Source organism: Plodia interpunctella, chromosome Z, assembly GCF_027563975.2.
Source record: "Plodia interpunctella isolate USDA-ARS_2022_Savannah chromosome Z, ilPloInte3.2, whole genome shotgun sequence".
Taxonomy (NCBI): Eukaryota; Metazoa; Arthropoda; class Insecta; order Lepidoptera; family Pyralidae; genus Plodia; species Plodia interpunctella.
In genome coordinates, this window is record NC_071324.2 from 11,417,461 (window position 1) to 11,441,796 (window position 24,336).

The 24,336-nt window shown below is 33.6% G+C and overlaps 2 protein-coding genes across 4 annotated transcripts in view; both read right to left on the minus strand.

The window, feature by feature from the left end:
• The window catches only part of LOC128682992 (protein apterous-like), an 81,848-nt gene extending 70,156 nt beyond the window's left edge, over window positions 1–11,692 (minus strand). Inside the window, exons 1-2 of one of the 3 annotated variants that reach the window (XM_053768102.2) lie at window positions 11,509–11,692; window positions 1,284–1,606 (exon numbers count right to left, since the gene is read on the minus strand). In XM_053768102.2, coding sequence (XP_053624077.1) covers window positions 1,284–1,606; window positions 11,509–11,544 — 359 coding nt within the window. In that variant the 5' untranslated portion in view covers window positions 11,545–11,692. The remainder of the gene's footprint in view (window positions 1–1,283; window positions 1,607–11,508) is intronic. The other 2 variants (XM_053768101.2, XM_053768100.1) reach the window with 2 other exon arrangements.
• Window positions 11,693–13,148: 1,456 nt separating this feature from the next.
• LOC128683007 (probable NADH dehydrogenase [ubiquinone] 1 alpha subcomplex subunit 12) lies at window positions 13,149–16,726 on the minus strand. Its single transcript, XM_053768136.2, has 5 exons — window positions 16,494–16,726; window positions 15,804–15,929; window positions 14,803–14,894; window positions 14,278–14,378; window positions 13,149–13,251 (listed from the first exon to the last, which is right to left on the minus strand). The coding sequence occupies exons 1-5, from the start codon at window positions 16,599–16,601 to the stop codon at window positions 13,220–13,222; spliced, it is 459 nt and encodes a 152-aa protein (XP_053624111.1). The 5' UTR covers window positions 16,602–16,726; the 3' UTR covers window positions 13,149–13,219.
• Window positions 16,727–24,336: the final 7,610 nt, after the last annotated feature.

A 24,336-nucleotide genomic window follows, 5' to 3' on the forward strand; every position in this document is an offset into this window, starting at 1 on the left:
TAAAATCGTCCAGTGTTCACTGCTACACACTTGCTTGCGCAGATATTCATTCCTGACCTTCACGAATTCTCAGTGACAAGTTTTATCTTACTTTTAAGGCGATCATCGTCTTAAATTTTCATTTTGTTGCAATCCAAATTTCAGCTCATACAAGCTTAAGAACTGTGTTAAATTTAACTTGCAAGATTTTTATATAACGTGATTTGGACACGTTATATAAAATAACAGAATATTCCGATCATATTAGGAGAGCTCTAATCAAATTCAACACATTTCGTAATAAATATCAAGTATAGGACCGACCAAAATTCTATCGGCAAGTTATTTATCGTAAACAATTTTGTAAATAAAATGTAATTTCAAATGATATAGATTCATTTATGATACTAGTAATTAGTAGATGCGTAACTATGCACATATGTGTACGTACTTGCCGTTTCTTTAATAGTTTCTTCATAGAATTTATGGCTGTACACTCGACAACACGCCAACCTGTTCAGAATGCAATTCGCCGTTGTTACCCCGGCGCGGGGTTTAAAGGTAGCAGCTTCTCAAGTCGACTGTACCAATGCGTTATTGGTATTCCACTTCAGTATTTTTATTGGTTGAAATATGTGCTTATGATCGGCAGAGCGAATGCGCAAGAACAAATTATAATGATCGCAGAGCGTCATAAAAATTATTCCTGGTAACTGCGTGTCAGAAAAACTGATGCATCTTGTTTTATACAGTGTTTATTTTCTGTATTTCTGTTCGTCTTTATTGTTAATTGTTCAATATATAAGGCTATTTGTTAATCAAATTGGTGGGTACTTAATATGAGTATTTTAATATAAAACTCTCTCTAAAAGACATAAGCGAATTTAAATTAAATCGAAAATTAAATATATGCTACTAATATTATTATTGCGAAAGTTTGTGAGGATGAATGTGTGTTACTCTTTCACGCAAAATCTACTGGACGGATTGGACAATAATAATTATAATCTGTATGGAAATTGGAAATGTGCACACGATAGAGTAGTGATGCTGTTGGCCAGCTTACACACCACGACTCGACAGAAATCAATAACATCATCTCCACCTTATGAACTCCACTTTTGGTCAGTGTCCTCTCACTGGTCCTCTCCCTTTAGTTTCAATTTACTTACACCTGACACCATTCTTTTATCCATGACTTATATACGTTATAAGGAGTGTATTTCATACATATATTAGTAGGTACTCGACGCAGTACGTGACGTCTTTCTGTCAACAAAAGCAATTAATAAAACTCCACTGACCTAGTATAATCGTTCTTGCAGAAGATGTTGCTGTCGCGGGCATAGCACCGCTGTTCGGAGTCCAACGGCATCTTGCATTCACAGCACCTGAGGCAGGGAGTGTGCCAGCGTCGCTCCAGAGCCAGCAGATAGTAGCGGTCGGTGATGCGGGCTCCGCAGCCGGCGCAGGGGTCATCGGCGGCGGCTTGCGGCGGCTCGTCGGGCGGCTCGCGCTTGCGGCACGAGGTGCAGTCCCGCGGCGAACCCGGCGACGCGGCCGGCGCCGCCGGTGATAGCTCGCCACCCCCCTCGTAAGCCGATGATAGGTACCTCTCACTCTGTTGCTGGAAAATTTGTTGAATATTAGTATCTGATCTGAGTGCTGGTGGAGCGACCAATGAGTAAATGGCGAGATGGCCTCATTAAATTGAAATAATGGGCAAACTGCCTTAGACAGAGGTAGGTGGGAAAATAAGAAACCTTTGACCAGCAGCAGGTCACGTCATGAAAAGGTCTAAGAAAAATTGCATCTGACATATTTTTTTTTTCTATGTATCTGGCAGAGATGAGTCGACTCGTCCTGTGTTAAGATCTCACACATGTTTGTGGACAACCAAACTCGTCTACAATCTATGATTTGTCCTGTGGAATTAAAGAGACTTGAGGAAATTTACGACTCTTAAATGTCTTTGCAAACATAAGTTTTAGTGTAGCGTAGTCATCGTCTTTTTGATACCTTTACACTCAAATAAGTATACGTTATAAAACATTTCAGTATGAAGAACATACCTAATTAATTCCATTCTATATTCTCCGTAGTGGTGTAAATATAGCGGTCATAATTCACTGTGAAGATAATTATTTTTAGTAACAACAAAAAAATTGTTTCTCGCGTTATTTCGAGAGCACTTTCAAGATACTCGTATACTAGTAAAATTAGGGCTGGCAACTTTCAATTATGTACCTTTAAAAAGAAGTTGTTTCAATTAATTTTCAAAGTAATATAGTCTTTCACCTTACTCTTGAACTAAACCTAGTTGGTAGTTCATGAAGGAAGTCCGTTTCAAAATCAATTATAATGGGATCATCTCCATTATAATTGATTTTGAAACGGTATTTTTAAAATACAATTACATTTTTCATGTAATTGTATTTTAAAATCATCATAACTTAAATATTTTACTGTAATTTAATTCAATCATTAATAAAATGTGACAGTCCAAATCAAAAGGGACCTTATGGCGCCCGGCACTAACGTCATTATTGCCGTCGTTTTGTATTCGAACAACGGCAATAAAGACCTAAGTGCCACCCGCCACAAGGTCCCTTTTGATTTGGACGGCCAGACATGTCAAATGTTTGGATTTTAATTTTATGAATTATTAATAATGATTTAATTTATTTTTCTACTTTGTTTATGTACACCAGCTTTTTCAAATATTGAACACGAAGTTGAGATTTAATAATAAAAAAATGATAATTTTTGTTTTAAATACTTCACTTTTTGAAACCCTATGGCGGCAGCGTCCCTGCCACTCTGTTACCCCATTTCTTTTATCTATGGTTACACCACGCATATTGTCGATATTTGTTATTATGATACATAGTTCCAGTGGGCAGCCGTGAACTCTATACTTAATATTATCCGTCTAATATTATCCTAAATAATATTTTTACATTAATGCGAAAAGTTTTATGTTTGATATCAATTCACGCCGTATTTATTCTAACAATCTTGAATTATCGAATAGAAATACTAAAGCTTATCATCTAATGTGGTGTAGAAGTCGCAAATGTAAATAACTGTAAGTATGGAAAATATACGCAATCACGCGCGTATAAAAGCATTGTCGATAATTTTGCATAGATATTATGCAATGCTTTTTACTACATTTGTGTTAAAAAAAATCGGTGCAGCCGCGAGTTTGAAATTATTACTAGATTCTTATTACTAGAAAAAAAAATGCTTAGAGCGATAAAAACGGTAAAACTGCGGACTACACACACACACAAACATTGAACATTCGATGCGATGATGTATTATTTTTTAGACTAAGAATTGAAGAAACTGAAGCAACTTTTGAATAACTGCATTGGATTTATATTTTGATCAAGCAAAGATCATAACCTTCTTACCGTATTCAACTGGCTAACTTCAAACTGCCAGCGTAGATATTTGTATATTCTGTGTTATCTTAATAACTATTTGTTTAATCGTTTCGTATATTATAATGACTGGGTCATTAGAGTTTTAAATGTTACTTCTTTAGAAGCACTCATGACAGGAACCTGCATTCAAGTGTATGCATTAATAACTTGCGTCTTGCCACTCTCATGGGCCACTCAATTTTCGCCAATTCTTTTGCTTTACGGCTGTACGTATTTGGAACTCCCTTTTAGTGATTTTTATTGCGTGTGATGTAATTAAAAGAACACTACAAAACTAGCTCATTTCACGAAGTCAGTGACACGACAATATTATTATTATTGTAGCTCTGTAAGATACATATATATATATTTCTGTAAATATTTATATGTATGTTTATCACTGGTATATGTGCAGGTTCATTTATGTCTTAAAATGTATTTACTGTGTAATGTTTAATGTAATATTACAAAGGTATACGAAGGTATCGTTTACACGCCTAAAATAACATTTACACACTATCCTGAGCGTGAATTGGTAGATAATGCCTTTACATCAAGTTTAACCTATAGTAGCATATGATGTACAATAAACTCACTCTGAACCTCGCGTGTTAGCTCCCGGTTATATTCGGAACTATGACGCCCCAAAGCCCAAAGTTCGTTTTAAAAAAATACCATTTAATTTCGAAGATTTGGCTATGATTTTACAGCCTGCCTGATGTCAACCCTCGTTGGGAATGCTAATATTGTCTATCAGCTGTTAAGACTAATGTGTCCCTTAGTCGCCTTATACGACATCCACGAGAGGATATGGAGTGGTCCTTTTCTATGACGGGACCAGACGTCACACGCCACCCGTGGCATAAGATCTTTTATAGGTAGATAGATGCTTTAAACTTAATGACAGTTGGAAGGGCAAAAAAGATTTTGGCAACACTTTGAAAATTAAAATTCCACATCATTGTTCAATGTTGGTGAATGTAATTCGCAGTGTACCCCTAGGCCCTCCGCCAGGCAGTGTAACCCCTAGGCGTTCCACTGTCTAGTGGAACGCCTAGGGGTTACAGGGCCTGGGGTTTTACACTGCGGATTACATCCAATAGTACAATCTATGTAGGTATCGACCTACCAGTATGAAAATTTGTTCAATATGCGTACCTCATACTGAATCTCGTGTGAGATTTTATGCGTTCAATTGGAATTGATATTGTACGCGAATAAATGAATGTTGTTGAATGAAACGAAATAATTTAGCCCTTTGTTCACTTTATTAACCAAATTACAAGATGTGAGTTTTTATCGGTTACTTTTTTCTACTGTCAAAAAAACAATATCCTGTGACGTCAATAACTTTGCAGCCAAGAAATTAGTAAAATCCTTTAATCAGTATACAATTTTTAAGTATAATATTACATTATAATAAATGCGAAATTATAAGTTTGTTACCTCTTCACGCTCTATCTACTCAACCAATCTTCTTGAAATTGTGCATATAGGTATGTAGTTTTATGTATGGAAAAAGTTATAGGGTACCTTTCATCCCGGAAAGATAACTGTTCCCGTAAAAAGTTTACACGGGCATAATATAGTTAAAAAAACGCTTGATAAATTCAAATGACATTTAATTATCGTGTTTGATTGTTAAAATGTCTTTAAACATTTTGTTGTTAACCCGGTCAAATGGTCGATTAGTTGAAATGAAGAAATTTCATTTCAGTTATTCATATAAATAAAGCTGAACTTTTATTATTACCGCTGGTAAGAAGGCCACGGCTGCCGACACTCCCACCCGCTGCACGGGTTATCAACACTTCCAGGAAACTTCGCGTTTCCACAAAGCTTATCGGGAGCTTTAACACTATCGAGCTTAATTACTTGCAAACTTACTCCACCATCGTAATTAATAAACGCGTTCCACTTAAAGCAACCAAAAGCTTAAGGAAGAATTTGCAGAACAATTATTTTAGAAAAACATTTTGATTTTTTATTTTACTGTCTTATTTTATATTATGGATAGAACTGTTGTGTTTTATATAGCCACCGTAAGGAACCATTCCTAAGCTCAGTTTATGACTCACAAAGTAATGTGTGACAGCAATAGAGGCGATTACACTTCGCGAACTCTCCACTATACGGTGTGCAGTGTACACAGTAAGCCCTACTGACCAATGGACGGCACAAAACAATTATGGAAAATCAGTGTTACCTCACATACACTTACATACATACATTTATGTATCTACTTATTTTTCACACTATACATTTATAACAAACAAACATTTTGTAAATCAAGTAGGCAAGCCGCCAACCTGGTACAGTCAATGGTACAGTCTCTAAATGGACCTCTACGCGTCGTCGGAAATAACGCTGAATTTGGGTGATTTGTATGTTAAGTAATGTTAACAAACTATTTTTTATGTTGACTGTAACATGACTCGACCTAATAGCAAAATAAATACCCTTTGGGCCTCATTTACAGGGCCAATACGAAAATATTACGAATATATTAAATGTACCCATTGCAAATTTTTGAATTACATAGTCATAGTATGTATACCTACTATACCAACCTACCTACTTACTGCGCTAATAATACTAACGTTGTCAATGAATCTTGTCGACTGAAAATAAAATTATTTTATTATCTAATTGAAATTAACCTGGCAGGTGAGATGTCAAGTTTTTGAAGGGAGGTCGAAGGGCTTCTATAAAATAGATGTAGTCGAGTTATGGAGGTCCACGGTGCACTTTACCTATTTAAGAGAGAAGAGCCGAAGTTGTAATTTATTTAAGAATATAAAAGGCTTGGCATACGTATTGTTTTTTTATCAGTTTAATTGTACTCCTATTTAACCAACTTCCATTCTGTGCTGATGTTATTCTGTGGCACTAGAAATAGCTACATTTAAAGGAGCAATAAAAATTATAATATATTCACTTGTGAAATCCACCTATAGGTGCAACATAGTTAACATGTATAAATAACAGAATTCAATATTATATGTGTAAAACGAAACTACAGATGTTGGTTATATTAAAAAAAAAACTTTAAAAACATAACAAACAGCGCAAATATTTAAAATACCTACCTAACTAATGCATATGGCTTTTCTGGGAATCCAAACAAAATTACTTCCCGATGGAACTTTGATGTTATCCGAATATACTAACATTTTTCAATGCAATAGAATATTGAATAGAAAATTCGATATTGCATCGAAATTTACGTGTACAGTTAATGTTACAGTTCGAAGTGGTATTTAAACATTTGGAAAGAATAAATAACATGTTTTTATTTAGCCAAGGTAGGTTCCTATACTACCATTTCTCGTTTGCACAGTTCCCGCCTGACTGAACAACTTCATTTATGAAAACAGATGAAATCCTCTTAGTACTTAGTATAGAGTCTATCGCAAGAAGCGAAGCACGGCAAGGGACTTCATTATAAAAACAAAAGTCCACGAAGTATTTTTCATTTTAAATTAAACCTACATTTTTTTAAATTCTGATTACAACTGACGTGAGAAATAAACATATAAATATAATGCCACTACAGGGTTCTAAAATTACTTGCAATATAATTTGTATGTTTATGATTAAATAACTCATTCACTAATTGGCAGCGTTACGTATTTACCGATTTTCTCATTCTTTCTTTTGACATGATCGATTTCTCATACAATAATAAAAATCTGAAACTTGTTTATCTATACTATTATTTAAAGAGGTAAGCGTTTGTGAGTTTGTATGTTTGAGGCGGATAATCTCCCAAACTACCTATATTAAAAAGGTACATTATCCAAGATTACTATAGGCTATATTTTATCTCAAAATTCCCACGGGAGCGAAGCCCCGGGCAACATCTATATAGTTATCTTTAATCTCAATTATTATATGTATCATTAAATTCCTTATATAGCAATTCCCTACATTACATAATAAATATGCGCTCCATAAATAGCAAAAAGAAAAATGTTTCTTACATTCATATACATATTATATAAAATAAAGTACTCTGCTGTCTGCCTGCGCGTCTGTCTACTGCACGGATTCTAAAACGATATTTTAAATAGATGGTGAGAAGTTTTCTTCACGGATTCTCAAGCGATATTCACCAATAGGTAGTGAGATTCCTGGGGAAGATTAAGATTTATAATTATTATGTTTTCACCCGAGCGAAGCCGGGTCTGGCTGCTAGTAGTTTAATAAAATGTTTGCCAACGTTGACAATTATGAGAGTGTGAGTATCAAATTGAAAAGTTTGGAAAGATGATTAAAAATGTATAGGCACGTCGAAATTTAATCATACAAGTAAAAGTATGTGTAAACACGTTAAATGAATTAAGTAATTTAAACTGTTTTTATATATAAAATTATCCTGTTAATCATAAATAATTTCAAGCATACTTTTAAGCTTAAGTGTGTCTTGTTTCGTTTTGTCAATGTCAAATATTGTAAAGTGCAACAGTGACAAAACATATTTTAGCTTAAAGCATGGTAACTTTTTACGAATAATGGTGTTAGTTTATTAGAAACCAGCTGCACCCCACGGTGTTACCCGCGTTATATAATTGGTTGTAATTATTTAAAACAATTACTTGCGTTTTTAATTTTATGCACAGAAGCGCCACCTACCATATAAAGCGCCTGTGAGACTTTCGGGATAAAAGTACCCTAAAAGTTAATATCCAAGATATCAGCTACCTCAATGCCAAAATAAAAGAAAAATTACCTAGCCGTTTTTGTGTGAAGAAGTAACAAACACACAAGCCTTTATAATATTAGTGGGATGGCATTCGGTATTAAGTGAACGACGACGGGTGTGGGGCGTAGGCCTATTACTCGTATATTTGTTTCGGCGGCGACCACGGCTCGCTCCGCTCCTACCGTAGTCCTTGATACACATAATATTGTATCTAAATCATCCTATACATATTATAAAACAAAGTCCGCTTCCGCGTCTGACTGTCTGTTCGCGATAAAAGCATAAACTAATGCACGGATTTTCATGCGGTTTTCACCAATAGACATTGTGATTTCTGAGGAAGGTTTACATGTATAATCTATTATATTATTGACCGAGACGATCGGGACGGGCCTCTAGTTTATAATATAATCGAATATTTATATATAAAATGTGTTTGGTTTTTTGTACGAAATGTAATATAAATGAAAATTAATATAATAAATGCTTATGGTAGATGCTAATCCATATATTAATATCTTATAAATAATAATAAATAAATATATAAGGACAAATCACACAGATTGAGCTAACCCCAAAGTAAGTTCGAGGCTTGTGTTATGGGATACTAACTCAAAGATACTATATTTTATAACAAATACATATATAGAAAATACATATATAGATAAACATCCAAGACCCGGGCCAATCAGAAAAAGATCATTTTCCATCATGACCCGACCGGGGATCGAACCCGGGACCTCTCGTCGGTTTAGTGGCAAGAACCTTACCACTGCATCACCGAGGTCAGGTCTTATATAAAAATCTCTTATTGTCAATTGGCGATGGTTTGTTTGTAAATTGTTATGTAATTTTATCAAAAGTACTTCAAAAACTAACAAAAGAAAGCGTAATCTTTTTTTTTTTTGTTTATTTACATTATCTGGGGACACGGCAGTGCCCCCCCCCCCCCCAAGTCGAGCAAAAAAAAGGGACACGGCCATACAATCCTTTCCTCGAAGCAATTCAGGCCAATAAAACTTACAAATAAGAAACTAAGTATAAAGGTAAGTATTACTTGATTCTATAAAAAATTCTTCTATTAGACCCACGAAAGAAACCAAATAACCAGTTAATAGTAAGAAGAAAGAAAGAAAATATATTTTTTTGGCAGATTTTTTACAACAAATTTAAAAAAAAATCACACTAACCACAAACAAATTGTTAGTATTAAATATGAATGCGAAGATGTACATTTTGTAGAATGTATTGCATAACTTTCAAGATTCAATAAACTTCTTTATAGTTATGACACAATTTATCAAATATGCACAAACAATTTCAATTAAGTACTTATCGAAATTAAAAAAAGGTTTTCACCGCTTTTAAGGTTCAAGTGAGAAAAGCCACAGTGTACTAAATAAAAACTCAATGCAAAAATTACACCAATAAAATCTGGAAATTTCCAAAATGATTGTGGTTAAATATAATTAATTACAATCGAAATTGATTTAATTATTACATTTAACGAGTAACGTGGTGTACGAAATTGATCCTATTAGCGATTTAAAAATATTGATCTTATTCTTCACCCAACTAAATTAGTTGGGCCCCGGGGCTTCGCTCCTGTGTGAATTTCGAGACAAAAAGTACCCTGTGTGATATTCCAGTTTATTTTCTATTCGTGTACCAGATTTTATAACGTCCAGTAGATTTTTCGTGAAGGAGTAACAGACATACACACACATATGGATATATCATAAACTTTGGCATTTATAATACTAGTGGAATTGTTATGTTACATATGTATATATATATTTCAATTTTGTAGTGACTTATAATAAATAGCACGAATGTGTTAGTACTATAATTCCGATATCATCTACGTTGGATTTGTATAACTTTTATTTTAAATATATTTATATACTAAATAGGTACCTATTCATAATAATGCTGAAGAGTGTTCGAACGCGCCAAGTCAATCTGTGTTCCCAAAATTCCCGCGGGAGCAAAACCGCTGGGAAATTTAAGTCAAGTCTCTAATATGTCATATGAAGGGCATTTTTTTAAACATTTTTTTCAGAAGTCGGTATACGTTAATAATATTATTTTAAAAAGCGAACCGCCATTTATATTTTTCGATAATCTATGGTCTATCTATCACAGTAAGTTTATGTCCAACTATCTATTTTTCAATTTAAAGAAGCTAATTGTAATTAATATAATCAAATAAATAACAAATAAATTTGCTTATCAAATCAATAAGGTGTATTTATGTTGTCCATCATCATGTGAAATAAATAAAATTGATTTCTAGTTGTATAATTTATATTTGTTTGAGTAAGTTATAATATTGTTAATCATTAGTAGGTATTATTAAAAGTTTTTCTTTTGTTCAGTGCTTAGTTACAGACCGTGCTCTTCCTTACTATTAATGGTTAAAAAGATTTCAACTCATTAAAACCTATTCTTTTCTAATCATTCAACTATGAATTAACTTATCGAACGAATAAATAAATGTATAGCATTAAAACACTAATAAATATTTATAGCATAGCATTTTTACAATGTAAAATAATTATTTAAAAATTATTGGTATAATATAGTATAAAATAATAATTATTGGTGTTCAAAACGTGTAGTATTTTTTATAATGCCTTATACAAGCCTATTACTAACCCCGTATCCAAAAAATACTATTCTATTTATTAGGTAAGTGTCCATTATACTTATCTAATAAATAGAATAAAAATATAAACACATGCACACAGCTACGCAGTTCACAACTCTTATCAATATTAAAATAATCATAATAATTAAGGTCAGACCTTTTATATTAAGCGCGCGGGTTCATCGCGTGAATTTATTTATGTTGGGCACATTCGTTTTATTCAGGATACAAGTGGTAGTTAGAAAATATCCTTTGTCAACATGGAAACCAATCTTTCCACTTCCTGTGATATGTTTTTCTCAGCACTCTAAGCTATATGGTCTATGGTTGGTTTCCATATGAATAACAAAACAAAAAAAAATGTCTATGGTTGGGTAAATAAAGAGTGAAAATGGAACTCATTTTTGCTCATTCAATGTGACTCATTAATATTAGTTACTATGAATAAATAACACTCCATCAAGGTATTACACGTACGTGTATGATTTAAAATTATCCTTTTGATGTTGTTAATAAACAAATGTACAAATAAATTCATGATGTTTGTTGCCACTGCTCATATCAAGCGTACGTGACATTTAGACCTTAGATTAGAACGAAATAAATAATAGGTACAATTCACTAAAAATAAATTTAAAAAATATATTATAGGTACAAAAAAAAACTCTAACAACAAATTTTTAAACTGAATAAAAACTTGAAATTCAAACACAAAAAAAGAATAAACGTTTTAAAAATATTACCCAGTGCATCGTGCCCCGCTCCTCGTAAACTCCCATCTGGGTCTGGGGTTCAATTTTTCCGTTTTCTATTTTCGAACGAGCGGGCCTTTGCCCCACAGCACGTCACTCACTCGCGTGGCATTACACCGCCTTTGCCGCAGGTGGCCGGCCGACTGCTGCGGGCCACCAGACTCCGCGCTCTGAAAGTGGGTGCTCCGCCCCCCGACACGCCTCTCACCAGGCCCCATCCACTGCGCGCCAAATATTGTTATGACGCCGAAGTTAGCTACAGACCGGCGCGGCGCGGCTTGATAATAATTTTCTTAGTCCAATTTGTAATTGGGAAATTGTATGTTTAATATTTGTTTTGCGTTGTTTGCATTTAACTGATTTAGTCAACTTACTGTGATTAGAGAATTTGTATTTTGAATTACTGATAGAGCGGACTGATACATATTTTTACCAATGGTATAAGAATACAGATCATTGGGTATAACTTATGTACCTATATTTATATGTTTTACTATTTTACATTACATATACTAAATAAAATTCATTTAGCTTTATACATTCCAGTTATAAAAATATAAGACTTCTAAGAATAAATGAAGTAGGTATAGGTATGGTAAGTATGAATTTCTTTATGCAATAAACATAAAATCATACTTACATAAAATTTCTAATATTACGGTTTCACATATCAGTCATTTCTGACACGCAACACGCAATAAATATTTAAGTACTGTCTGTTGCATATCAGAAATGACTGATATGACTTTAAAAAAATTATTCGAAATTTAGAAAAAACATTAAATTAATAGTATGTACGCATTGTTTAGGACCTAAGTACATAATTTGTGTATGGGAATTTAGGGACATAGTCCTACCTTCAACATGTTCTTGTGATATAGGTAATATAAATAAACCTATTTATATGTACATATCACACAGATTGGGTTAACCCCAATACTTTCTATTGCGTACTATTTTAATAGTTAACTTTTAAAAACTTAGTAATTATTAAAATAGTAGTTGAGCAAAGCAACAAGCATGCGAGTAGAAAATTAAAAAGAAATTAGCGAAAATTCTATTTAGAACTCACGTTGTTTTAATATAGAGGCGATTAGTAGGTACTAGGACGACCTCTGCCCCTGTGACCATTGTCATCACGCCGGACTTCTACACTGGATGTCAGTCAGATCAAGATGGAAAACGATCTTTTTCAGATCAAGCTGGATCTTTGATGTTTATGCGACTAATATTATAAATGTGAGGTGTATCTGTGTCTCTTTCACGGAAATCTACTGGACCGATTGTTATGAAACTTGACAACACGGGTAGAAATAACCTGGAGTAACACATAGGGTACATTTTATCCCGAAATTACTACGAGAGCGAAGCCCCGGGGCGCAGCTAGTCTACTTTATATGTATATGTGAATGCATCGTTGAGTTAGTATCCCAAAACAACACTTTAGAGCTAACTCATTCTACAAAGAATAAACGATAAATATATATGTATAAATCACACGATTTATACATAAATATTTACTATTTACCTATGTAAACCCATTGCAAATTCGATCATTCTACCCCGTCATAAGACCTATAAAATGTGACTAATATATTTTTAAATATTTATGTCAAAATCAGACAACCGTGATTATTATTATCTTTTATTGCATAATCAAAAGTCACGAAATTTATAATGCAATTCCAAAAAAGATCTATCTTCAACAGACTGGACGATTGGTGACTGCACAACCTGAAAATAAAAAGCCTTACTTAATTAATTCATCTATTATTATAAAGCGGTAAGCGTTTGTGAGAGTTTTTATGTTCGAGGCAAAAATTTTTATACTATTAGAAAGGTACATTATCCAAGATTGCTATAGACTCTCATTCCCACGGGAGCGAAGCCCCGGGCAACATCTAGTACCTAATTCATATTTTCGCTTACAAATACAATTACATCTCCAGATGTTATCATGTTTTCCTCTTATTATCGAATGGTTAATTAAACCTTACTTAGATTTTAGTCAAATCGCCTAAAGGCTTATATAAAATTACGACCATATACCGAGTGATAATGTAAACTATAATCTAGAGTGCAGGTTTCCTCACGATGTTTTCCTTCACTGAAATCACCATTCCCTAAAACACTGTGAAATAAAAGTTGACATTCAATTGCTCATGCTTTCATTTGTCAATCCTTTAAAAATATATTAAATAACTATATTGTGACTAGGAAAGATCTGTTTGTTGTTAGTTTTGATAATAATATAGTAAATGGTATCGACTGAAGGGTCCCGAATTTTCGTAATTTTAATTTATACTTATATAAAAAATATCCCTCTTAATTAATTTAATTTTATTCCCAACAGCCATTAATCAAAAAGTTGATCAGTGATTACAACAGTTATTAAAATTAATTAACGAACTTATCGGTTCGTTGAGTCCGTGTGAAATTAGGTCAATCATAAATTCATTATAAAAAGGTTACGGCTAACGCCATCTCTTTGCTGTTTACAGAAATAAATATTTTAAGCTCACCCAGCAAACTTTTTTATGCGTGCTCCACCGCTATCGGCAAATAATTCGCCAAATTTCTGCAATTTCTTGCGGTGGTTTAGTTTGTAACATTGTTGGTTTTTCCTTGCGGTGAAAATAAACTCTGATACAATTTACGCAATATACGATCATTCGCGAAGAGATCTGATTGAGCCGACAGTATGGAGCTAGCAAAATATCTACGATGTTGTGTTTCATACAAAAAAGGAACTTGTTTTACCATCCCAAACAGATATATGACTCTTCACGGTGCTATAGGGGTAGTAAGCTTTCTCTGTGCCCGTGGCGTTTTCCTGGTAGGGCAGCAACCAGCGGTGATACCTGGTGGTTTTAACAATTTTTTTAAAATTCGAACCCTACGCAGACTTTGGTACAAATGCCGTCTGAACCTATGCATGGGTAACATTCTATTTCTGATCTAGCGAGAGCTGTCTGTCACACTATCACGACTAAACGGCTAATTTTGATGAAATTTTAAATATATATAGATAATGACCCGGGTTTAAGCATAGGCGACCGCAGTCAAAGCTAGGGGCAATAGCTAGTTGTTAAAAAACCAAAACCTTAGATTTTGTATTCTTTCCACCATAAACTTAACGCATCGCAATGACAGCGCGGCCGCAGCGGGCGACCATCAAGTAAAACAGTCGTAAAATTCCAATCAGCCATTAGACTACTTAAATAGAATCTGACACCAGTGTTAGCAACAACACACTTGATAATAAAGACTGTCCAGGGCACCTACCAGCTGCAACAACAAATGCAGTACTTGGCGATGTCCTCACAAGGCTTGCAGTCGGTCTTGTAGTGCAGCCAGCCGAACCACTCAGGCGACACCTGGTACACATGAGTAACAACAAAATGTAATTTTTCATGACTTCATGGTCTATTTTTGGTTACTTACGCAGTGTAATCTACGACTTACAAACTATAACACTAAATCAGTAACACACTATATTACGAAAACTAAGAGATCCCAATATGGGACTATCTTCCGTAGATAAGTCTTTTTTATTTTAATTTGTGAACTTATTTTTCATACAGTAATGTAATAAAAAACTAGTGGGCACGTACGATAGTTTGTGAGCGTAAGTGAATGATGTATGACCGCCATTCGTAGTGAACTCTCCCACGCTAGCTACGAGATGTATCAAAAAAATTGCCTAACCACAGAGTGCGAAAATCTCATTGAACACTGCGATTGTACCTGTTCGACCTTACCACGAAAATTAGTGTGAACTGTTTACTAGTTATGTTATCTGTACTAATATATAAAATTAACATTTAACTATAAAAAGGCCATTTGTAAGTTTGTGTGTATAACAATAATATAAGAAGCTTTGAAACTAATCAATGAATTTCCGAAACTATCCAGTTATTACGAGTACATTGTCATTATATACATTGAATGCTTAGTAACATACCCTACTTTTCATTCCATAATATTTTTATGGGAACGAAGCCACGGGAAGCTAGGATCTAAATTGATAATGTTTGTATGAGAGGTTTGAGTAACGATGAAGGATTTTTTTCTTTAAGAATAAACATATACTTAAGTAGGTACTGTTTGAATCATAAAGCCGTCATTTACGACAGAAACTCCTTAAGTGAAAATAGTTTTTGTTCAAATCACTTTACAATATTTGAAATTGACAGAATGGGACAAAACTTATCCTTAGGTAGGTACATATTATAAAACATCAAGAAAGTAAATCTATTTGGTAGGTCACCGTTTTTTATACAAACCTGGCTAGCGTCGTAATCCCATTTGACGTTCGGGTTGTAGATGACCCAGCGATTTCGCCCCAGCATGTAGTTGCAGTTCTGGTAGTACTTGTTCCCCATGCTGTCCATGCCGACGAGGAAACCTTCCTGTTTGTGACGAGCAGAATCAGAGTCACCTTGTGTCACAAGATGTCCGATTTAGGTACCTTTTCAGCGCCTATGGCAAATAGGTACTTAACTGGAAAAATCTGAATACGCAATTAGTTGAAAATTGCTTTTAAGTACAGAAGCACGTACCTACTTTAATTTTTCAATAGCTATTTCTCTTTAAACTTTCAAAAACGGTTCTTTTTTCTATTGCTGTAGACGCGGGGTATTCTGAGGGTCTCAGACCTTTACCAGTGATTGTCATAGGCTATGTTTCAAAAACAAAAGATGATGTGGGGTGCTATGACTCATTGTTTTTCATCATACACAAAATTACATACACTAAATAAGATCTAGGTAAATTAGAAGGGCTCCAGACTTGTTTTACACAAGGCTTATGGCACCTATTCATATATAGCATACACATTTTACTCGCAGATTGCATTCTCGTCAGTTCTAGTCAGTCGATCGATTTGGATGAGGGCGGTACCAACTTCAGGGAATATCCATGCTATAATGTTACGAGTACCTATAATATTTGAGTTCGTTGTTCTATTACATCACCTTTAATGTATCATGCCTCCACAAATCTTTAAGGGACTGCATAACGCCTCCATGCTCAGATATGATTTTACACAGTCGCGTGAATTTATCGAATGGTATAATAGACATGACTCAGTTCAGAGATCTTATTTTTTTATATTTTGCGATTTGATAATGGTCAAAAACTTGAAATTCAATAAGAATTTATTTATTAGCTGCTGTCTGAACGTCACTGTGACAAATACAAACCGATTGTGCGCATAGAATATGTACAAATAAGGCATTGAATTAGTAGGTACAAGTTGTACCTACGAAGTCCGTGAAATAAGGTTCTTGATAATTGTGACAAATAGCTATAGAAATGATATTTTCCTAAATCCATGGATATATTTTTCTTTACAGTTTTATTTATAGCCAACGTGGCAGTATTATATAAGTCTGGAAAGAAATCACAGTGGGGTAGCTAGATGCTGTTCTGTGGCTAGATAAACAAAAAAAATCACATAGACAAATATAATACAGAAAACGAAAATCCAATGACGGAATGCTTACATAAAGGTCTAAGGGTAAGGTAAATTCTTACTCTATGTGCCTATTCATTACTGAATGTTTGCGACCGCCATCGCCCTAAATTTCGTCTTATCCAGATTTAGCCTGAATAATTGCCTCGACTGTTTTGACCTGAGCTTTTGGCTCCCATTCACTTTCTGGATGTTTTTGAGCCAGACATCTTGCGTCCCACTTTTCGCGTCCCGACAAACTATCCATCATTAATTTGGACGAGATGGTACTGGGAATTCCTGAATATGACTAAGTGACCAAGGAATATAAATAGTATTCCACAGAAATGTAAGACCTATATTGTTCTTATATCTGTGTAATACTCCTAGGAGCATTACATAGTCTGAAATAAATATTTTCATCCATCCATTCATTCATTCATTCATTCTTTCGTTTATTCATTCATTCATTCATTACAAATCTTATGCTGCGACACGACAAGCAAAATTTCTGGGTTAAAGGAAACACATTCAAAAGCAACATAATAATTTATTAAGTATATTAACAATCATCCCATGTACAGATTGCTCACAGCCTAGTCCAAATAAAATAATGAGAGTAATATATGAACTAAATAGACTATAATATTGGTGGAACACACTGTTAGATACATAAGGACTATATAAAGATTAACGTGAAATATTATGTAATTTATAATACAGTACCTTGAGCGCTTTGAACGTATTTGTGAAAATTGAACCATCCAAATATGGACATTCGAAAATTATACTTATATAATCAATATAAATATTATAATGGATTCTTTCATATCTGTATCAACCATGTGCGATTATAATACCAAACGAGCTCATTCTATCCCCACTCTGGCTGATCCACCAAACCCGTACACAATGTGAGAATCTAATTCTGAAGTTCTGAAGATTGCTTACTCGAAATATGAAATAATTTTTCGAACATTAAAACGTTCGAAAATATATAAATATTACGTTATTCCATTTTGTTGGAAAAAATATGAACCTCTTATGGCAACACTCATTAATGTTAACAACCTAAGATTTTATTTTATTGAAAATATATTACCTATACAGAGAATAAGAGAATAAATCATGATTTTGAAGAATAAATAAAGTAATAAAATACTGTTCAATTTGTTACTAATCTATATGTAACTTGATTTTTATTACAAGCCACTACAAGGTAACTTACTGAAACTGAGTTTAACTAAACGCTGACGAAATTAGGCAAACGCCCATTTAAACGCAACCCAGACTTGTGTCCGGTTTCACCGCTTGCTGTAACAGCCTGAGTGACATATCGAACAGATGGCGTCAAACATTTTGTTTCAAAAGTGCAGAGCTAACAGGCAAATAACTTTAAGCAGATTTATCTAGTAATTAGTTTATCTAAACTATCTTATCAGATAGTAGTGAAACAGGTCCTTTAAAATGCAAATGGTAAATAAAGATCGTGTCATTAAGATCCCTGTATGTACATTGTTTTATTGGCTATCTCGCTCGCACAGCTGATGGTTAGAAGAGCACTCAATCAAGTTAGATGACTATGTACTTCTATAAATATGGTTAGTAAAAAAACTATTATGTATGAATGTGGATAACAATTGTATATTTACTGTCATCTATTGTCGTACTCATAAACTTAACAGTGTCCATATTGTGTCATCACTCGGTAGTAATATACAAATAATATGTACACATGAATTACTTGATAAATTACAAATACAAACTATGAAAAGTATACATATATCATGGCACGTAACATGTATTATCACCAAGTGGAGGCGAAAATGTAGGAAAGCGAACTAATTTAAAAAGATATAAAATGTACAAACGTATATCAATGCTACAAAAACAATAAATAAATTGGGAAATTCATAGATTTGATTCAGATAATTAAAGTCGAAAACGAGAGCAAAATGAGATTTTTTTTTACATACATATACCTTATGTAAAATATATAATTCTATAAATTACTAGAAAAAAAATAAGGTTCAAAAACTTAAAAACACGTCTAAATATAGCACGTTAAGTGGCGTCAACTGCTTGTACATTATCAATACATATACTAGTAATTCAGTTCACAATACAAATTTTACACACAACTTCTAAATCCATAATGTAAGAACGAAGGTATCAAATAAGAGTTATTACTTATTTGGTTTACAAGAGTTCACTCGCCATTTACTAATACTAATTAAATCAATAAATCTATCCCGTTATAGTCACAAAATATACAAAAAAACCTTTTGCATTACTATAAGAATCAATATAAAAACAAATTTAAACTTTGTTTCTTTTACATACCTACTTTTATTAAAAGCGATATACCTATTAATGACACACGTAACGAACAAAATACTTAAAATCACTCAGTGTCCATATGTGACTTTGTTATTTATATCTCAGCATCTAGTCGATTCGCAGTTAGACGCAAGTAACCAATCACAATGCGCCATTGTGACGGAACGACAACTACAACGCAATGTGATTGGCTCGCTGGTCACTTCGAATCGACTCGATAGTTAGAAATTAAATGCAAACCCACTCTCTGATAGTAACTTATCATCGTGTGAATTTCTCTACTTCAAAGATGTTTTATTTCATTCAAAAATATTTTTAACAAACATAACATGTACAACCGACAGCTGTTGATGGGTAACATAATGTAGTTTTACAAATATTTCTTCTATACAAATTTCTTCGCTATTGCCAACGTATAGAGTGCATCTACATGCAACTTGACGGACACATTAGCTCAATGTTACGAACAATCGACCATAGTGGTCGATAATAATAACTTTAAACAAAATTATAATGAACCAAACTGTGGTATCTTGTGTATATTTAAATTATCTTAAAAGTAATTAATGAAATATGATTTGAAATGTCAATTTTCACTGAGTCGATTTGACCAATGACAATTCAATATTTTACTTTCAAATTAGACACAAGGTACAGTTTTTGAAAAACAAATTTATAAAGGTGCGCTAGGGCCGAGTGCATTCATGTCCTGTCCGGTCACACACGACAGAGATTTTATATTTGCGATCCACATTCGTTACAATATTAAAAAATATTTTATATAGATATACCCCAACCAATGAATACCATCGAAAGTGTTCCTATCTCATATAAATGAACAAAAAAACAGCACAAAAAACTACGTGTTACGTTCCGGACAATGTAAATAGCCTCTATATCTGTTTGATCTATGGTTGTCTAGTTGAGAATGTCACACGGCGTCCACCATTTGCACATTTTATGATTTTATACATTAAATTTTAAATAAATAGACCCCGGGTACGGCACAGTCATAATACAATGTACTTAAAGAATAGAAAATAAGATTTTAACAAACACATTTTTCAATGGTATAAACCCAGTCAATGACACAGAGCTTTCTTTATAAACAGAGTATATGTGCGCCGATTATTTCTAAGGGTTGCGTAAAAGCAAAAAACGAAACGTACGTCTGTCCGTACAGACTACAGTCGTAACACTGCTCTGGCACGCTCCTTATACGGAAATTAAGCTTATTACAATCTCTCAATTGTCTCCAGAAACTACAATTTCAAAACGACTTTCTTGTTGTACATTATATACAAATACGTTATACATGTAGATATCTACACTATACACTAATTTACATTAATCTAAATAACTAACCATAATATGTAGTATAAAGTAGGACCAGTTTTAATAGTTCACATATTTTGACATCTGTCAGCCTATAGCTAGAACTGTCAAAAATGTATTCTTTCTATCAATAGTATTTTAATGGTATAAATTATAAAATGTCTGTAGTTCTGGAACATTTTGGAACAATAAATATTGTGTGCCCAACTAGGTCACATTTATGAATTTTGACGAAGTGTCAAATGTTACCTATTAAATTGATCCTACTTTACTTTAAGTAATTGCATAAGTATGGATGCTTTTTAGATAACATTCTAAGTGCATTGTGTTCTTAAATATTGAATGCATTCGCTGGTACGTTCTTAACTTTGTTAAGAAAATATTTCGATGTATACACGCTCTTTGCAGCTCACGCGAACGATTCCGCAGCCATCGTAACGCCTTAATTCTCGTTAATTAACTACCCGTACATAATCAAAACCACTCATAATAATAGAACATATATACTCTAATTAAATAAACATCTTAAAGCTAATAACAAAAATCCTGGTAAAAGTATACTTATTTGATAAAAAATAACTGCAATCAAACCGACTGAAAAGTGAAAAATTTTCAAACCGCTTTATACCTCATAAGTTAAACGAGCTATATAAAAAGAAACATGTTATTTATTTGTTTTCTCAGATTTAATGTCAGTCGTCATTATTTACTTTAAGTAAACATTCCCTAGATCGACCAGTAGAACTAACTCAGCGGTCGGACCACGGACAACAAATCTTTAAAAGACAATCCTACATTGCATCCACTTTCAATTAATTACATTACATCATATGTTTAATGATATTTATAAAGAAATCTGCCGTTATTTTAATAGATGACAAAAATGTGCGAAATATGTTATTGAAAACTTCCGCGGACACGTGACTGCTATAGCAGTAACAAATACAAAACTTCATTTGTGTCTCGCAGAGTCCGCAAATGTCAATTGTGCATTATGGAAAGTTTATAATTATTTAATGTATACTTTCAATTTGGCATGACACATTCAAAATATTAAAAATAGCAAAATATTATGTACTCGTAGGGATACTTCTGATAATTTTGGCACTACTACATTATTACGTTTTATTAATGTATTTAGTTGTAATATTTAAGGCTATTTTCATTACAGTCGTGAATACTATTAATAAGTATATCATTTTGTACTCTTCTGTGTAGGCATTATTGCATAAGAACTATATAATTGTTATATATTGCAATAATATACCTGTGTTAATTCTTTCTTGACAGTTACCCTAGTTGAACAACGAACGCTGCAATGCGCTATAGTATTAAAACGCGAACAGTTTATTTGAGTACTAATTTTCTGTTATATGACGACGCGTCAAAAGGGCTGCGTTATATCGCTTAGTGTCGTGTTGCGAGACATTCGATCGCTCACCTGAGATTAATAACGGCAACTTTACAACCAATAGTCATTAACATATTTTTCATTCATATAGTTTTATTTGATAGCTGAAGAGCGCAGCCCCATTGCTCCGTCGTCAACGGATCAACGCAAAGTTGACGAACGTCAACGACAAACAACGGAGCGGCAACGCGCAGTGGCGATGATGCGACAGAGCAACGAGTCCTTTTTTGTACTCGATTAATACAGAGTATGCAAAACTATACTTATTAATTTTTCGATAAGATAATAAATTTAAGGTAATAATTTTTAATTCATTAATCATTCAAAATATACAATTTCACACACATTGATAACATATATCGTATATCGACTCATTACGTACTTATAAAATATATATATTGGCATCTACATTGGAAGATTTTGGTCAACTTTATGTTAGAATTAATTTGATATAAAATTTGGAATATTAAAAGATAAATCCTCTTATTCATAAAAAGTCAAAACATGTAAAAATAAAAAGTAAAAATATGTCATGTATACATACGTATATATTTGACATTGACATAACGAAACAAACAAAGTGCTGCTCTAGAAATGCTAACTGATTATAATGCTTAGTGATATTCGCAGTGCTTTCTCGACCTTGACTGGCAAAATCATCGTTTGGCTACGATGGAGCCATAAAATTAAAAAGTGAAGTGAGATTATAAGAATAAAGTTGTTCTCAGAGCGTTTCGACTGCTGCGCCCGCGCCCGCGCCCGCGCCCGCGCCCGCGCTTTCATTACGATCCGTCAATTTTCTTGAGGAATAAATAAAAAAATAAATATATTAGGACAAATCGCACAGATTGAGCTAGCCCCAAAGTAAGTTCGAGACTTGTGTTACGGGATACTAACTCAACGATACTATATTTTAATAATAAATACATATATAGATAAACATCCAAGACCCGGGCCAATCAGGAAAAGATCATTTTCCATCATGACCCGACCAAGGATTGAACCCGGGACCTCTCGCTTCAGTGGCAAGAACTTAACCACTGCGCCACCGAGGGCGTCATTTCCAAAATCAATCATTCATAAAATTGACATATCCTTACTACAGATTAATTATTTTAACGTAAGATAGTATAACTACTTGTCTATGTCAAAATTTTAAAAATTATAATGACACCGCGGCCGCAGCGGTAGAAACGGTCTGTCAAATCTATTGTTTGCACAGATACGCAAAGAGATACGATTGCAAAATTCTATATGAAAGATTGCAAAGAGTCACTAGAGTTAAAAGCGTGCGTCCTGTACAAGGTTCAGTGAAGGGTTGTATTTAATTATTAGCCAATTTTAAGCCTAATTTGTAACAAATACCATATAATACTAATTCATCAAATTTAAGTACGATTCAAATAAAAATATTTCACAATGAATCAAATAGAAATTTTCAGAAAAAAAAAATTGACACGATACATATCTATGGACACAATAAATAAAACAAGCATCCTACCAATATTATAAATGCGAAAGTTTGTGAGGATGTACTGGACCGCCAGTAAAACACATACGTCCTCACATTGTGGTAATATTTGGTACACAGGTAGAATACAACCTGGAATAACATTTAGGGTACTATTTATTCCGAAATTCCCAATGGAGCGAAACCCAAGAGCGTTCGTTTATAATAAATACTACTTCATAATATAATCTAAATGTAATTAAACTTTGTCCTGGCGAATAATAGGATGAATTTCACGAGCGCTTTCAACGCCGCTGCGGGCTGTCATTAGTGTTTATTAAATTGTAGCGCACACAGTAATCAATTTAATTATCCTATTTTACAAATAAGTAAAGTACTGGTACAATGTTAATTTTATAAATGTTTAATTTTAAAAAAATATTCTTTATTTAAAAAAAATATGCGACACTAATGAATCGCTACACGCCGCGTTCAAACAGTTGTGAAATTCACCCAATATAGAAGTGGTTCGACCACAAGTAACGGAAACAGGTGTAAGATATAATATACAAGGGATAAATCACCAGTTGTACATACAAAATACATGTTCAACGGCGGACTTATCCCATCTTGTGTTAATTTTAATTCATGCACTTATTTACACGTACAATAAAGTTATTACAACAATCAAGTTAATGTAATGTCAAACAAAATTATACGGAATATAATTTAATTATATGAAATTGTTGCTATCTGCATTGCAACTGGCGCTTGCTATAATCCCATGCGACCGTTACGCATGCGTATTACATACGCATTAGGTCTGCA

Excerpts from the sequence above, each read along its gene's own strand:
- LOC128683007 (XM_053768136.2), bottom strand. The coding sequence starts at position 16,601 with ATGTCTATTATACCATTCGATAAATTCACGCGACTGTGTAAAATCATA. Across the intron at positions 14,895-15,803 it reads GGGATTACGACGCTAGCCAG|GTGTCGCCTGAGTGGTTCGG; the intron begins GTTTGTATAAAA and ends CATGTGTACCAG. Across the intron at positions 13,252-14,277 it reads TCATATATCTGTTTGGGATG|GTTGTGCAGTCACCAATCGT; the intron begins GTAAAACAAGTT and ends TTTTATTTTCAG.